Source organism: Phyllostomus hastatus, unplaced genomic scaffold, assembly GCF_019186645.2.
Source record: "Phyllostomus hastatus isolate PE091 unplaced genomic scaffold, TTU_PhHast_1.1 phas_contig_1162, whole genome shotgun sequence".
Taxonomy (NCBI): domain Eukaryota; kingdom Metazoa; phylum Chordata; class Mammalia; order Chiroptera; family Phyllostomidae; genus Phyllostomus; species Phyllostomus hastatus.
In genome coordinates, this window is record NW_025333537.1 from 1,978,877 (window position 1) to 1,995,365 (window position 16,489).

Sequence of the window (16,489 nt, forward strand, 5' to 3'; positions counted from 1 at the left end):
TGATTTTCTGGGGAAACACACAAGCCCGGTCACATATTCCTGAACGTTCCTACCTAGAAGAGTCCATGCCCCGAACCAGCCCGGGTCCTGCTCAGGTCCGAAGAGGCTCACCTCTGTGCGAAGCCTGTGCTGACCTCGAGAGCATGCCAGGGGCCAGAGGCCCGGCCGACTGCCGAGAACACAACGGCGAGCTGTGAAGCGGCGGAGAGCAAGCCACCTGAACCCGGGCTGGCCGGGGAATATTCACGGCTCTGCAGGGCCGGCCCCGGACCAGCCCAGACCCTTCCCCACGGAGGGGGCCTCCTCGGGCAGGGAGGGGCCGTTGCAGAGCATGATGCAGCCTCTTCTGGCTGCTTATGGGGTAAAAAATGCCCACTGCCTGCATTCAATTCAGATTACTCCTAACACATTTTTGGCTTTGTGCAAAAGAGAGACACGGTAGAGGGGGGCCTACAGATTAAAAGACTCAGCTACGATCCACCAATCCCAACTTACGGGACGGAACTGACGTTTATGAAACAACAGGAAACGGGAAGTTGGCTGGACAGTTGATGGCACTGGGGTATTACTGCTGATGTTCTTAGAGTACTGATGAAACCACGGCCTTTCAGTTCTCATCTCCTAGGGACACACGCTACACCACCACTGGGTGCCCTCACCATAATACAGACAGGGGGCGGGGGTGGAGGCAGAGAGGAAGGAAGAGGGCTCTGGGGTGAGAGGTGCTGCCATCGGCGGGAGGCACATAAAGAGTTTATCTTTCTAATCTTTACCATTTTAAAGTTTTCCACTTAAAGAAATGTTATGTTAAATACCGCTGAGGCTTGAATGATGCACAGACACTTAAACAACAGCTGAGCTGCCCTGGCTGGGTGGGGGCCCAGTTGCAGCGTCCTCCTTACACCAAAAGGTGGCTCATCGGTGGCCCTTACAGGAGCCAACCAATCAGTGTTTCTCTCTTTCTCTCCTCCGCCCCCTTCTACAAATCAACAAACATATCCCCAGGTGGGGGTTAAAAAAAGAGCTGTGCTGATGATTCCCATCACACCTGAGAGTCCCCGGGCTCCCCTCGCAGTGCCTTTACGAAGTTTCCCTACTGAGCTGCCAGTGTCGGCTACCAAGGCAGTCAACCCCTGATGCAAGAGCACAGGTGGGAACGCCTAAAAGCTCACGTGCGAACTGCCATAAACTGAAGTTTAAGGCTGACGACACATCACAGCTGAAAGGACTGAAACACGGTGACGTGGCACTTGGCTTACAGAAGTTCCGTTCGCACGTCTGTTAGGTACAGGCAGGCACACCCCTGTCAAAAGGTCCACGTCGGGACGCAGAGCTGAGTACCACTCCACAAGAGGGTTTTAAGAGAACGCCGGTTTAATAAACAAACCTAAACGGGGAAAACTTAAGTTTGCACTTGACATGGCATTTAAACAAAACCAAAGGGCTAAAACTCAGTATTTAGACAAAGAACACAGTCCACTACTCACTAGGCAAAGAAAATGGTCCACAGCAGACGGCACACAGAACCCCTACATCAAACAAATGCCACAGATATTCTGCTTTCAGGAAACATAAAAACAATGGGTTGACGTGTCATTTACAAATACATAATATAAAAACGCACAGCCCCGTTGGACAAAAATCCATCCAATATTTTTTATGTGACTTCCCCTGGCCCCACCCCCTTACTAAAATAGGCCGTTCCGGTGAGTTACTAGCATCTGCCGTCTTGTCTTTTGAAAATTAAAGAGTGGCGGGCACACGTACTATGCAGAGTGGGAGACAAGTGTCTTATAAAAGAGGCCAGAGTTGGCCGAAAACATCTGGACAAGTGTGTCTCAAAACAGCGTGTCCAAGTTTCACTTCTGTTTTTCACTCTTAAAGACAAAAAAATACCTTAGAAACTACCCTCTGGGCCCTACCTGTGGAGTGACTGCTTCCCCCTGCCACCCTCAATATGAGGGAACACTGACCGCCTCTGCCCTCGGACACCCGTTCCCTGTCTGTCTAGACCAGCGGACACTACGTGGGCAAGGGCGCTGCCCGGGCCCTTCCATACCCAGGGTACCGCTGGGTGACGGTGGTCCTCCTGGCCAGCGTGAAGTAAGGCATTCCACTTCCCTCAGAATCCCGCTCACTTTCTCAGAAGCAGCTTGGCAAAATCGGCGTTGGACATCTTGGGAGCTTCGGTGGCCGCTGAGGCGGTGACCGCCGGCTTCGGGGCAGGGCCGTTCTCGGCCTGAGCCGCCGCGGGGCTCGGGCGCTGCAGGGCGCGAGGCAGCAGAGAAAGCTGGGTCCTCCCCTTCCCCCGCCTGGAAGAGCAAACACTGAATGTACCCTTTAATGCGACAATTCAGGACCCCGGTTTATTTGTGAAAATAAGCCAGGGGAGGCTGAAATCACTCCAAGTTCACAGGTGAAAAAAAGACTACAAGGATGAGACAAAGCCTACATCTCCTAGATTGATTAGTAGGTAAAAACTACATTAACCAATTTGGCCTTTTCTTCAATTTTGGCAAAGACCACACCTCTGCAGCGTAGTTGCCTATGGGCAGATGAAAATGGCTGCATCCCCTCACACCTCAGCAAATCACCTGGCGATTGTGTGTGTTGCCCTATCAGGTAAATAAACCAGCTTCACACAAAGACAGCCAGAGGCATAGATCACCCTGGCAAGCGTACGGTTGTTGGGCCTCCTTTAAACGTACAGATTCAACTGGCAAAGACGACTTGAAAACAACCAGACAGAGAAAAGCGCAGCCTTAAATAAATCCCAAGTGTACACCAGCAAACACCAGAATGGGGGGCCCCCACTTCAGGGCCCGCTCTCCTCAGGGCTGTGCTCTGGACAGCCTCTCCGGCGGCCACAGAGGACAGGGGGCCCCGACTCTCCGTCCCACGAACCACCCCGACAGGAAAGCAGCGGACCCCGGCGCCAGCCAGGGCAGGGTCTGCACCGGCCAGCGGCACACACTTACGCTCCATACATCTGCCTCGGCACCATGGGGCCGCCCGGTCCTTTCCTCGCTTCTGGCTTCTCTGGGCCTTTCCTCTGCGGCGGGTTGCTGATGGCCACTTTGATGACGTTCTCTTTGATGGTCATGCCGTCCATCTTCATGACAGCCTGCGAGGCCTGCGACTCATTCTCATACTCCACGTAGGCCAGGCCCTGAAAGACGCCGGAGCCAGGTCGGGGGCTGCAGAGCCAGGACGCCACTGCCTCCCTCCGGCTGGGGGGCCACAGCAGGCACCCCGTCAACCAGTGACCTTCCCCACCACCGCCATCCTTCGTCTACAGGCCCCTTCCCCTGCCCTAGGCTGTCCTCTGCGCTCTGTCTGTCCTGACTGTGCCCTCCGTAACCTGTGGTAAGCTCAGCACTTCTTGTGCTTGTCCAGCAGAAAGGGCAGACAGACCAGCATAAATCCAGCAGACGGCTGAGGTGGCCTGGGCACCGGGGCGCAGCCCTGGTGTGCCCTAGCGTCTGTGCCTTCGTCACCCCCTCAGGTCACACCCTTTAACTCTCGATTAACCTGGACGAGGGGGAAAAGGCCATCCAAACTCATGCTAAGACACTACTCTGAATGCGGCGCAAAGGGATCTCACGAGAGACCGAGAAGGGGCGAGAGGGCCGCACGATGGGAGCCCAGTGACGGGCCCGGGCAGCGGCCGGAGGAAAGGAGGGTCTGGGCAGGAGTGGGGAGACACAGAGGACAGCCGCTCAGCCCAAGGCCCGGTGTGGGCTCTGCACTGTGCTCCCCTGCTACTTCATGGTCGAGGTTTGTTTTTTTTTTAATGCCTTGTTCTTTTAATACAATTAGCTACAAAAAGATTCCCGACTCCAAATGCAAATAAGCCTAGTATACCTATCCTTCCGTTAACTGATTCGTTAGGAGACAAAGTAGGAATCCACTCTAGAAACCAAATAACCTGTGAACAGACACAGGGACAGGTCCCCCAGCCTCAGAAGGCGAGGCGCTGGCCGTCCACTCGGACGCTGACCTTGGGTTTGCCAGCCCGGTTGGTAACCAGCCTGATGTCCTTCACGGTGCCGTGAGCCTTGCAGATCTCTTCCAGCTCCTCTTTGGTGCAGGAGAAGGGCAGCCCCGAGATGAACAGCTTGTGCTTCTCCAGGGCAGTGCTGTACCTGAACACCTACAGGAAGGATGGAGAGAACACCGACGGCTCGATGCCCAGCCCGGCGTCCTCGTCGACAAGCCCACGTCCCAGCCGGGCAGAGCCGAGCCGATTCCGGGTGCGGGGAACTGCTAACTGGGTCACCGTGGGCACGTCGCTTAACCTCTCAAGCCTCCACTTCCTCCTCTGTGAAGTGGCAAGAATGAGAGTAGCTACTCTCAGAGTTTGGGTGAGGACCCCGTGAAGTAACATAACACAGAAACACAGCGCAGTCCTCGTCAGTCCTAGTGCTAACGGACGGTCACCGTCACCACAGTCCCCCAGTTTATGGCCAGGTATCAGCGAGTGCGCGCTCGCAGTGCCCGCGCCGTGAGCCGGACCTCCGCTAACCAGCTCCAGACAGAGCCCGGGGTTAGTGTGCGAGCTCGGTCCCCGTTCCACGGACGTTGTAAGTAACAGCTGCTTCACGAAGAAAAGTGCTCAGCCTGTTTGTAACAACCCTTCGTGAAAGGCATCCTTTCCCCACAGACGTACCTTAAAATCGGGGTTTTTGCTCTTGTCCACACACGGGGACACAAACATCGGCCTCCCGTCCACATTCTTCCGGTCCAGCTGCAGGGCCTGCAGGGCCGCCTTCTCCTCTTTGAACTCCACGTAGCAGTAGCCTCGGAAGTCGCCCCGGTTGCTGAAGATGGGCCGGACCTCGGCCACTTCCCCGCAGGCCTCAAAGAGTGGCCGGAGCTTCACGCCCGGCTCCTCCATGCTGTAGGGCAGGTTGCTGACAAAGACGGTGATGCTGTCCTTGCTGCTGTCGTGGGGCACCTTGGGCACGTCCCTCTTCAGGGCGGCCGCCCTCTCCTTCTGCTTCGAAGGGGGGGCGACGTCTACAGGCGCGCTCTTCCCGAAGAGTCCCGTCTCCGCTTCCAGGTCCTGCACTTCCCCGGCGGGAGGGACGTTGTTCTCCACCCTTCTGCGTTTACAAGGCTGCTCTACAGGGCGTCGGGAGGAAAGCAGCAACCATCACTCATTCTTCTCTGCCCCGAGCTGGTCCAGGCTCCCGCTCGTCCCACTACAAACGGCTGGGCTGCCTCAGCGGCACGCGATCAACACGCACACCTCTCTGCATGTCTGCGCGCACACGCCTGCCACGCCGTTCTTGCCTCACCTGCTTATTCCACGGCTTTCTGGACCCAATTACATCTGAATAAATGGGCTAAATCAAGTAGATGTGACAACGTAAGTCCTCACTGTCTGTGTTTAATTATGTGAAAGGTCAGGGAGTCGCAAAGTTCAGCCAGCCAATTCCAAGGCCCCTCTTCCAAGAAGCCCAGGTCACCAAGGGCAGGATGGGGCTCGGGGACCTGCATTTAAACGAGCACCTCAGGTGGCTGAAGTACGTGCTCCACGTGTGGGCCGCGCCGGGGAAAGCTCTACGAAGGGTCTACCGTTCCTAAAAACTCCCACTGTCGTCTCGTGTCCGTCAGGAGGGCTGAACAGCAATCTACTGCACCCACTCCCCCCACTGTCTCCGAGGGAGGGTCCTGCAACCCAACTGGCACTGGCCCCCCACTTCTAGACCCTTCCATCCATTTCCTACCACTTCCTGATGAAGTCCAACTGCCGTATGCTACATTCAAGAGCATCCTTGAGTGCGGCTTGGATGGAGCACTGGCCTATAAACCAAAAGGTTGCTGGTTCGACTCCCAGTCAAGACACATATCTGGGTTTCAGGTTCAGTCTCCAGTTGGGGTGTGTGCAAGAGGCAACCAATCCATGTTTCTCTCTCACGTTAATGTTTCTCTCCCTCTCTCTAAAGTCAAATGCAGGTCCTCCAGCAAGGATTTAAAAAAAAAAAGAACAGAACAGAACATCCCTGCGCAGGGCCCAGCCAACAGGCCTGCCTGCCGATCCAGCCTTAACAGCCCCGCACCCGGCCCCAGCCGGCACCGCAGCCCAAACCCAGTCACCGCTGCTCACAGAAAATGCCAGGCTGTTTTGCGTCTCATGATTCACTTGCACCAGCTCTGTCTGGCTTCCTCTTTTTTTCACTTGACACTCACTCATTTGACCGTCACTCGGCCCTGGCCCTCCCCCAGATGCCAAGGTGCACACGTCACCTCCCCGTGACCTCTCTCCTGCAGGAAGCTGGCCCACCAGCGCCCTCTTCGGCTCCCCGAGGCCCAGTGCCTCGCCACCGCAGGCACCACACAGCTGCCTCATCCTGCTAACCCAGGCGCTCCGAAGGGCCATGAGCTACTGGTCGTTTCTGAAGCCCCAGAAAAGTGTGTAAGGAAGGTCAACTGAATCACGACTCCATCATTACTTCCCTCTGGCTGATGACGTCATACTAGAAAAATGTCGAGTTCCTTAACGTCTACAGACAACTCTTTACCCTGACTGACTTTGCTGAAATAAATCGGACCCACAGCTGCCCATTCCTGAAGCTGCGGGGCTGACAGAAACACTGGCTGGAGAATTACACCAAGTCAAAACCACAGGCGGGGCAACAAGGCAGGTGTCGGTGCAGGGCGGGGCCAGGAGGCGCTAGGGAACACAGGACCCTGAGTGGGATGGAGGGATGTCCACAGGTGGGGCAGAGACAGGAAGAGCTCGGGGCACGGAGCCCCAGCGGGGCGGGGAGGACACCACACAGGGGCAGTGGAGGCAACAGCTCGGGGGCAGGGGAGGCCCAGGCCTCTGGGCAGGGCAGCGCCTGCCCAGGACACAGAGCCCAGCAGGACAGGAAGGGTGACGTTTTCAAAGGACCCAAGAAAAGTTTTTGTGCAACTTCTCTAGAACATTGAGATGTTCTGAAATAAAACTTCTGCAAACCTCTACCTTCCTCGTCGTCGCCCCACTCCTTCTCATCCTCCTCATCCGCTTTGCGCTTGTCTGCGCCTCTGGTCTTTTTCTTCTTTTTCAACGCTTTCTTCTCGGCCCGCACCCTCCTCCGCTGTTCAGCCTGCTCCTCTTCTTGCTGGGCGAGCGCTGCTTCCTTCTCCGCAGCCTGGAAAGTGGGGCACATGACGCATCACCGGACACAGCAGCGACCTCACCCCCACTGACTTGTGATGAGAAGAGAGACGGAAGGGGACAGGGGACGGGCCAGGGAAACTCATGACCGGAATGCCAGCACAAGACCATGAAAAACCTCGGAGGGCGTGCTCGCAACCCCCCTACCAAGGCCCCTCGGGCTCCTCGGGCCCCTCAGCGTCTGCCCCCAGATCTCAGCACCTCTCACGATCCCCCAGGAATTACGAACCAAGAGAAGGACAACAATCTCTGAAGCCAGGGCCCTAATTCATCTGGGGGTGTTCCTACTCCAACCACTAGGCTAAGTGAAGCGCCTTTTTATTCTTTTTCTCATCTATTCTAGTAAAGTTTTAGGGCCAAAATTCCCCTGCTACATTAAGAAAGTATTCACTGTTGGGGCTAAAGTTTTAAGGCTTTCTAAAAAAAATACTACACACACTCTGATTTCTCTTCAGATTGTATACATCTTTCACCTCTTACTAAGAAATCATACAGGACTGGTTTAAATACTGGTTCAGATATTTCACAACACTCTCTAGGACACATCTTAGAAAGACCTCAGGGTTCGACAAAAGCATTCACCCCGAACACTGTGGGAACAGCCGGGAGCAGCCGCCGAGACTTCCGGTCAGAAGCGCCATTACCTTCACTCGCTGCTCGTTGACCCGCGCCAACCGGGTTTCGGTTTTCTGAACGGCGATATCCCAGTCTTCTAAGGTGCCTGGAGACAAAGCAGCGGACTTTCACTTTTGGGGGTTTTGAAGGATCTAACAACATACGCTTTTCTTGATTTCCCCACATTCCAGAAGACATCTCTCCCATCAGACGGCAAGAACTGGACGGTGAGCTCCCCATTTAAGTCCCCTTCATTCCGCAGGCTGGAGATTTCAGAATCCCAACAGTCCTTCCGGGGGGTTTAAATCACCCCTTCTCTTTTAGAAAAGAGACTTAAAAACTAGAGTATCGTCTATCACGGGCACTCCCTGGCAGATTATGAACACAATCCAATCAAAAGATGTGAAGACATTTATATGGGGTTAGCCAAAAAGTCTGTTTAGTTCTTCCTGTAAAATGAAAATTTTCATTTTCACCAATAACATTACTGATTTGGGTACTGTGAGTGTGTTGGCTCTCCCCCACGTGGTATAACATTGATTGTTCTCAATTTATATCTCAATGTGATCGCTCTCAACTTCAACTGGTCTACTGAACCATGGAGCATCGTCCAGCGAGAAATCTCCAGCACGAAACTTCACAAACTACTTTTGACAAATTGGTCAGTTACAGCACCTTCTCCATGCACTGCACAAATCTCTCTTTGTTTCAGTTGCATTTTTGCCTTTCTTGAAATAATAAAGCTTAATATGCTAAAAATGTTGCATATTTTCTTCCACCTTCAATATTAAAATGACTGCACAAAAATTCACCATTTGGTAAGTTTTTTTTTTAAGAGTTTATGTATTTTCAGAGAGAGAGGAAGGGAGGGAGAAGACAGGGAGAAAAATGTCAACTGGTTGCTTCTCGCACGGACCCACCCAGGGACCCGGCTCGCAACCCAGGCATGTGCCCTGACTGGGAATCAAACCAGAGACCTTTTGGTTCACAGGCGGCACTCAATCCACTGAGCCACACCAGCCAGGACAGTTTTGTTTTTTAATGCATGCTGATATGACAGCTGTCACAATACAATCTAACAAAAGTGTTTCAAATGAAGTTAAAGGCAACTAAGCATTACTAGAGCCATCATATGGAAAAAAAATAAACCTTTTGGAACACCCATTATTAAGACTAAAAAACCTGAAAAGCATCTCAAGTGATAGATGTTGGGGTATTTTGCAATTGGTTGTTGTTTAGGGGTTTTATTTCAAGTTCTGAGGGGTTCCACCCAAAATCCAGACCAATGCCCGTGGATAAACTCACTATTTCCCCGTTAGAAACGTGATACTGAGGCTCTAAAATCCGGCAGGTGAGCACAAAGGGGCCATCTGCCGCTCTGTGCGCCTCTGGTGTGCATGACGTTCTCGAGCAGAGTTCTCCCCTGGAGTGATCTTGACCCCCCAGGAAACACTCGGCAGCACCTGGAGTCAGTTCTGGCTGTCCTAACTGGGGGCAGAGGGGAGTGCTACTGGCACCCAGTGGGTGGAGAGGCCAGGGATGCTGCTCGAGACCGTGATGCACAGAACGGCCCTCCACAGAAAACTCGAGTGCCCGTGCCAGAACTGAACAATGGGGAGGGAGTGCCCGGCTCCAGAGGAGCTGGGAGCAGCCGGCCCCACGGTGAGCACCACTGGAGGGCTGCAGCCATGCACACCGCCTGTCCTCACAGGCTCCGAGCCAGACGCGGAGCACCGAGCGTCCCCACCTTCTGTCCTCTCCATGGTCAGCAACACTTCGCAGACGTGCTCCGGGTAGTCGCTGGTGCACTGGACAGCCCGGTGCAGAGCTTTCCTGCAGTGCTGCGTGTCACCGTGTGCCCTAGGGAAGAAAGCCAACAGGTGCTGCCACCAAGACACAAAGCAGGAGGCACACACAGAGAGGGGCAGTCTTCTCAAGCAGGTCAGTGCCACAGGGTCGGAGGCTCCGCCACAAGGAGCCACCAGCTCCCAGCCCCATCCCATGAAGCTCTTCCTCCGCACACCAAGTACCATGGTTGTGGCAAAAAAAAGGCTGTCATTATCTGGGGTGGAATCTAAACTAATTTTTTCATGGAACACCATTTTCACTCTCTAAAATGGTAAATATTTAGAGTCTTAGATAATTTGCATAAACAAAAGCTTTAGGGGATCTTCCAATTTTAGGAGTGCCAAGGGGTTCTAAGACTAAAAGGCTTGAGAACTGCTCATGCAGAGGAATATTCAACAAGCTTTAACAGTGTCACCTCTGGGGGCGGGGTTACGGGAACTTTCACTGTTGGGGATGACTGACTCTGTGTCCGATACTGCAGCCCCTAAGAGTTAAGTCCTGAAGGGGCTAGTAGGTCTCCCTAGACACCCAGGTGAAAACGCAGGTGGCAGGCAGGACTCCACTGGAACACCAAGGGCTCCCTGAGGACCAGGCCTGATAAATACATTGTATCTTCTGAAGCTTGCTCTGCTTTGTTTTTGTATGGCCCTGGGGATATAAACCAGATGTTTAAGTTCAAGGAATAAGGAGTAAGCTCCGTATCTCATGAAGTACATCTTAAAGACCCTCTGGTGTCAGCATGACTAATAGACCCTGCCCTATGACAAATCTGTGTTCCTTCCATTGTTATCTGTAGATAATACCTGTTTTTGTATGACTATAGCCTTTCTGACATTGATTGATGAGCCACGCATGCATATACCTACACATACCATTCCCAGTAAAAGCCGTTTGGGAAAAGGGCTCAGGGTGTTCCCCACTAGAGGGAATCGCCACCCCCCTTCGCACTAGAGCAGAAAGACGGTGTCGGGGTGACTTATGTACCGCCTGCAGGGGACAGGCGGATTCTGCTGGACAGAGTTTCTCCCACGTTCCACTGTCTTTGTTCAAGATCCACGGAATAAAAAAGCTGACTAAATGACTAATAAAAAAGCTGAATGTGACTTAAAAAAGTCATATTCTCTATGTCTTCCCCATGTTGTATTACTGCACATAGCTTATTTATTTAAAATTTTAGAGGTTTATAACAGGTACATTGTAACTGCATGTTAATTTTCTAAAAATTTAAGCATAAAAGTCTCAAAAAATATATCCAAACAACTAATGGTGGTTACATCTGGGTCCATGATAATTTGGGGTAGATAACTTGGGGTTTTTCCTCTGCGCTTTTTAGTATTTTATACTTTTATAGGCAAAGAAAATATAATAAAAAAAAATAGCTCCCGAAAAAGTCAAATAAAACATTCATGTCTAGAAAATCAGAACAAAACAAAACACAAAGAAAAACAGAAAATTAAAAGAAACGCATAGCTGTAACAGCTCAGGCACAAAATACTAGGTTTGATTCTCTAGCCCCGCCCACTAATGGGAGAGACAGGATGAAAGAAGGCGGGGCCAGGGTGAAGGTGGGGCCAGGGTAAAGACGCAAGCCCAGGCCAGCCACGTGCAGAGTTCAACCAAAGGCAGGTGCCTCCGGACAGCCCTGCCTCCTCCACCCCAGGTTGTTACCTTTCCAGGTTGTAATACTCAAGCCACATGTTGGCGTACTTGGCGTTTCCTCTGGTCATGATGCTGTCCCAGAGCTCCCGAGCTTTCTGCATGTTGTTACACAGCCGGGCCTAAGACACATCAGAGGGCTCAGTCAGGAAAGCACCTGAACCTTATGACACCAACACCCATTACCAAACATACTTCCAGCAGCCCTGCCTCAAAAGCTGCCCCTAACTCTCAGTGTCCCACGAAGCCCTGGGCACTCCCAGGCCGTCCTCCACGGCTACAGGCCAGCCCGAGCACCGCAGCCTGTCTGCAGTGACCGGCCCCAGGCTGCCTCTTTGTCCAGAACAAAGAGCGGGAGCCTGTGGGCGCTCACAGTACCAGTCAGGCACCTGGTTTGTTCTGTTTTGTTCTGTTTTATTTTTTTGTGAAGTTTCACTGCAAGTGCTTACTGTGAGAGGCAGTGTACAGAAAGTCAGTCTGGTCTAGGAGCAAAGGCCAGCTCCCACTTACTAAGTGCCTTGGGCAGGTCACTGAACCTCCCTGAGCCTCGGCTGCCTCATCTTTAAAATGATTACCATACAAACATCCCATCCAGAAAAACCAACGAATTTGTCGAATGTTTACCTCAATCCTGGCCCAGTTCTGCATGATCATGCAGCTTGGATCCCCACTTTCATTGAAACCTTTAAAAATAGAATCAGCCGACATTAGAAAGCTACTTCGAGACGCAGGGCCTTTGCCTGGAAAGGCAGGTCCCCCAAGAGCAGGAGACACAACGGGAGGCGCAGCGGGTCAGAGGCACACTCACGCTCTTCCACCTCCTGCTTCAGGTACTCCAGAGCCCGGGCGAAGGCGGACCTCAGCTCTTCCAGCTCTTTACTGGAGTCTGCGGGAAAGGGCGGAGGAGGTCTGGCTCTAGGAAACCACGCAGCACGTCTTTTATTTTAAGTCCTACACTGAAACTCACAGGGGCCTGCCTGTTGGGCACCTGGCATCATGCCGAGGACAGAGAAATAAAATGTCCAGCCCCCGCCGCCACCAGGGCATGGGGGACAGCAGCGCTGGAGCAGAGCACAGCACGGCGGCACAGTGACGGCAGCGAGCTCGGGGCGCCGGGGGTGGGCCTCCCCGGCCCGCGGAACGTTGAAGGCCACGTGCGTGAGCGTGCAAGAGCCAGTTACACGGGGTTCTAGTTGCTATTCTTCCTGAGGGGTGAAAAGAGAAGGGAAGGGGAATCCTGCAAAGGTTCAAAGGATTTAACAGAAACACGGCAGTCTTCCTTAGAGAACTACTTTGTACTACTACTTTGACCAAAGTAGTCACATTTTGTCACATTTTTGTACTACAAAATGTGACCAAAGAAGCTGGCAAGAGCCAGCATAACGCACAAAGACCATTACTTTCTTCCTTTAAAATCCACAGCACGGTTGTGAAAGACTTAATGGCTAAAATTTTGGGGGCCGGGGGGGAGGCGAGAGGGAGTTACCAACGGCTGGTCTACAACACTTGCCCCACCACAGTGCATTTGGGCGCTAGGACAGCTCACCGAGAGATACGCTAAGAACAAGTGCAGTTCTGACGTACAGCGCATGAACTTAGATACCTTGTTTGAAATCAACCCTTCTCCTCAGGTAATCCAGGTACGCTTGCCAGATCTCCACATAATCGGTGGCCTGAATGAAGCCAGCACTCAAAGCTTTTTCGAAGGTCGCTGGAGTTGAGGAAAAAGACAGGGTTTGTGGCCAATTCGAAAAGAAACTAAAATTATCAAGATTATTATAAAAACCTCTACCGAATTAAAACACTATGATTTAACATAGTAAGATGCAACCGAGTGAAATGAGCTAGAAAGAAATGTTCAAAAGAAAAGCTACTAGATGCCCGAACTGTTCTGGGAAAGGCACGAGAGTTCCAGGAAAAGCAAGTCTGGAGCAAAGACTCCTGGAAGCTCACAGTAAACATTAACCTTCTGTTACAAAGCTCCTGGGAGCCAAAGTCACACCAGTGTGTCTCCCACTGGGAGCCCTTCCTGCTGCTACTGCCCACCACCCCAACGCAGCGCCCTGGGGATGCCGGCTCCGAGACTGTGCCCGACTCTGGCTTCTGACTTGGGACAAAAAGCCCTGAGGTCTGCCCACAGAAACACTGTTCGCACCAGCCATCACTTGATGGTCCACTCCATGTCTTTCCATGGCCAAGAGGTAGCGGCTCCACAGGGCAACGGTCCAGGGGCAATTCCTAACGGCGCGACCATGAACAGACAAAACCAAATCCTTGACTTTCAGCTGCCGGTCCTGCAGTAAAGAATTCCAGGGTCAGGAGGTAAAATTTTATGGTTAAGACATCCCCGCCCACAAGACATTTCCAGCACAACCAACTGACAAAAGGAATTTCCTCAGAAATGTCCCTGGTGACCGGTTTCTTCAAGAAAGAAATCACAAGGGGGAGTGAGGGGAAAGAGGTGGGAATGGGAACCGGCAGATTAAAACAGCCTGAAGAGCACCAGCCAATACTAACGTGTGGATCTTGTTTGGATCCAGGTTCAAATCTTTCATACATACATACTGAGGTATTTACCAAGGACACGTGATTTCCGGACTTAACTTAAAGTAGCGTGGGATGGGGGAGCGGGGGAGGGCACGGATGACGCGATGCTCGCGCCCGCAGGCGGGTGACTGCTGACGCTGGGCTGGGCGAGGGGCACGTGAGGTCTCATCTGACTCGTCTGTCTACATTTACACGGTTACATTTTCCGGGATAAAAGCTTGTAAGAAAAAAATCTGTTATAAGGTCCTCGATAGTAAGGCTATGTAACTTTTTTTAGTTACTGGTCAGTTTAAACTAAGTTAAACCTCTCGGAGAACTTCCTAAGTGAGGGGCAGACGGAAGAGGAGGACGGGCAGGACCGGCGGCGCGCAGCCGCCTCCAGGCACGCGGACTGGCTTCACGTCGCCCCCACGGAGGTGAAGAGCAAAGCGGAATCGGAGCGGTTATCTTACTAGGTACTGACTGTAGCGGATCCACAAGTCTGGGACCAGGCAGTTCTCAACCAGGGCGCGCTCGAAGATCAGCTGAACGCGGGCGGGGTCGCCGACTTTCAGCTCAAAGTCGATGTACGCTTGGTATTCGGCCAGCCGCGGTGCCTCTGCTTCCAACTGGGACGAGAGAGACCGGTAGTGAGCTGCCTGACACTGCCGGGAGGCCCGACACGGCTCCACACTCGGCTGTGGGGAGACCGGCTACACCGGGATGGGAATCACCAGCCCCCACTTGGAACCGCTGGGCATCCAGGTCGACAATACGACGGGCAGAGGGAGAGCCCACAGTGCCCCTTCGTGGCAACAGCTACAAAGGCCCCTTAAACCCTTTTCTAAATCCATCCCTAAAGCACAGGGAATTTGAATGCCCCACCCATCAGGAACTGAATGAAAGAGAAACACAAATGACCAATGCGAGCCATCCTTCCGAAAGAGAAGCTGTCTTCCCGGGCTCGTGGGTGGGGGAAGCGGCCGCCCTGGAGTGCTCCCTTTCCAAGCAGCAGCTCCTGCCGGCGCTCAGGCACACGCAGAAGAGGGAAGAGGCTATGCTGAATGCTGACGGATCCGAAGACACACCGTCAAAAGTCTTTTTCAACAAAATCCTTAGTCAACTAGTTTTCTTCTCAGCCACTATCTGCCGACAGTCAAACCAAAACTGAGCTGGCCGAGGAGGCCCCTGATGATGAGCCTTCGTGAAGTCCAGTTACACACACACCATTTACGTGTGAAGAAGGGGGACACATCCCGGACAGCGAGGGCGCACATGCGCCCCAAACACAGAAGGACGGTGTCTCAGAGCCTCAGTTCCCAGGAGTAATGACAAATTGTTACCCAGACACCGGATGCCAATGAAAACAACTAAAACTGCTGGATTAAATACATGGAACATCTTGAAAATCATCCACACACTGGTAAAGAAACAAGAAATACTGAGGAGGAAATCTAAGTGAAGGTGGTGAAGCTAAGTGAAGATTAAGCTTTTGCTGGCTTAAGATATATAAAGACTTTGAACTTCACAACAACCCCTCGAGGCAGTAACTATCTCCGTCTGACACTCAAGGCAAATGAGACACAGGAGGCTAAGTCCAGCCCCAGCCAGAGAGCTACCAGGTGGCAGAGCTACAGCCCAAGCTGGAGGCCCTGGCTCCCGACATCTGTGCCCTTGCTCACTGTGCACAGGACCCCGAAGACAAAGCCAGGAACCCCAGCAGGCCGCCACAGGAGAAATGCGAAGATATCCACGCCTGGACCCACTGCAATGAAACTGCAGGACATCAAGCCACACCAATGAGATGTTTAAGTCGGCCAGAGAAAAAATAAGGGTCCCCTTCACAGAAACATGAGTTCCCTGACTTCTCAACAGCAACATAGAAGCCAGAGGACAGAGAGATACATTGAATTGCTGAGAGAACACAGCTGTCAGTCCAGAATTCTATACCTTGAGAAATCAACTTTCAGGGAGAGCAACGAAGTAAAACCTTGTCAAACAAACAAAAAGTGAGAAAACCTTTCACTAGCAAACGTCCAGTGTGGGAGACTCCACAGGGTGGACCACAAGCAAAAGAAAAGTGATTCCAGATGAAAACTCCAGGACACACGCAGGGAAGAGGGGGAAAGAAGGTGGGACACGCACAGAGTTCACATGAACAGGCTGCACTGGACGACACAACATTGGCGATACCGCCTGTGGGTCAAGCAAAAAGGCAGGGAACACGAGAAAACAAGGGACTGAGTCTGAGACGTGGTAAATGAAGGTAAAAGTACTCTAAAACCAAGAAAGATAAAAGAACACCACTCACAAATATTATTGTTAAAAGAAAACATACAACACAGAAAATCCAAAAATTAATACTAGTAAGAATCTAGCATGTTAGATAGATAAAAGTTAATATAAAAAACAAACTACATTTTATATACCAGGAACAACTAGGAAAATCTTTGAAAAGATACCTTTTTCAATAGCATCAAATATATAGAAATACATCTATAAAAATGTGTTCAAGAAACCAGGTGAATCTGTAATTGTATAAAGCTTTACAGAAATACAAGGCTGCCTTTAATTCATTTTTATCATGAATTTTATGTTGATTTTTAGAGAAGGGAAGGGAAGGGAGGAAAGAGAGAGATGGAGGCGGAGGCAGCCACGGGTTTGCTGCTCCGCCTA

The 16,489-nt window shown here is 52.0% G+C and overlaps 1 protein-coding gene across 4 annotated transcripts in view; it reads right to left on the reverse strand.

Annotated features, from left to right (window-relative positions):
* Nucleotides 1-1,356: 1,356 nt before the first annotated feature.
* The window catches only part of SART3 (spliceosome associated factor 3, U4/U6 recycling protein), a 28,950-nt gene continuing 13,817 nt past the window's right edge, over nt 1,357-16,489 (reverse strand). For 2 of the 4 annotated variants that reach the window (XM_045841679.1, XM_045841695.1), the window contains exons 7-19: nt 14,287-14,442; nt 13,443-13,581; nt 12,891-12,998; nt 12,096-12,173; nt 11,912-11,970; nt 11,300-11,409; nt 9,531-9,643; nt 7,813-7,889; nt 6,968-7,142; nt 4,670-5,124; nt 4,001-4,153; nt 2,979-3,169; nt 1,357-2,312 (exon numbers count right to left, since the gene is read on the reverse strand). In XM_045841679.1, coding sequence (XP_045697635.1) covers nt 2,135-2,312; nt 2,979-3,169; nt 4,001-4,153; nt 4,670-5,124; nt 6,968-7,142; nt 7,813-7,889; nt 9,531-9,643; nt 11,300-11,409; nt 11,912-11,970; nt 12,096-12,173; nt 12,891-12,998; nt 13,443-13,581; nt 14,287-14,442 — 1,992 coding nt within the window. In that variant the 3' untranslated portion in view covers nt 1,357-2,134. The remainder of the gene's footprint in view (nt 2,313-2,978; nt 3,170-4,000; nt 4,154-4,669; nt 5,125-6,967; nt 7,143-7,812; nt 7,890-9,530; nt 9,644-11,299; nt 11,410-11,911; nt 11,971-12,095; nt 12,174-12,890; nt 12,999-13,442; nt 13,582-14,286; nt 14,443-16,489) is intronic. The other 2 variants (XM_045841686.1, XM_045841702.1) reach the window with 1 other exon arrangement.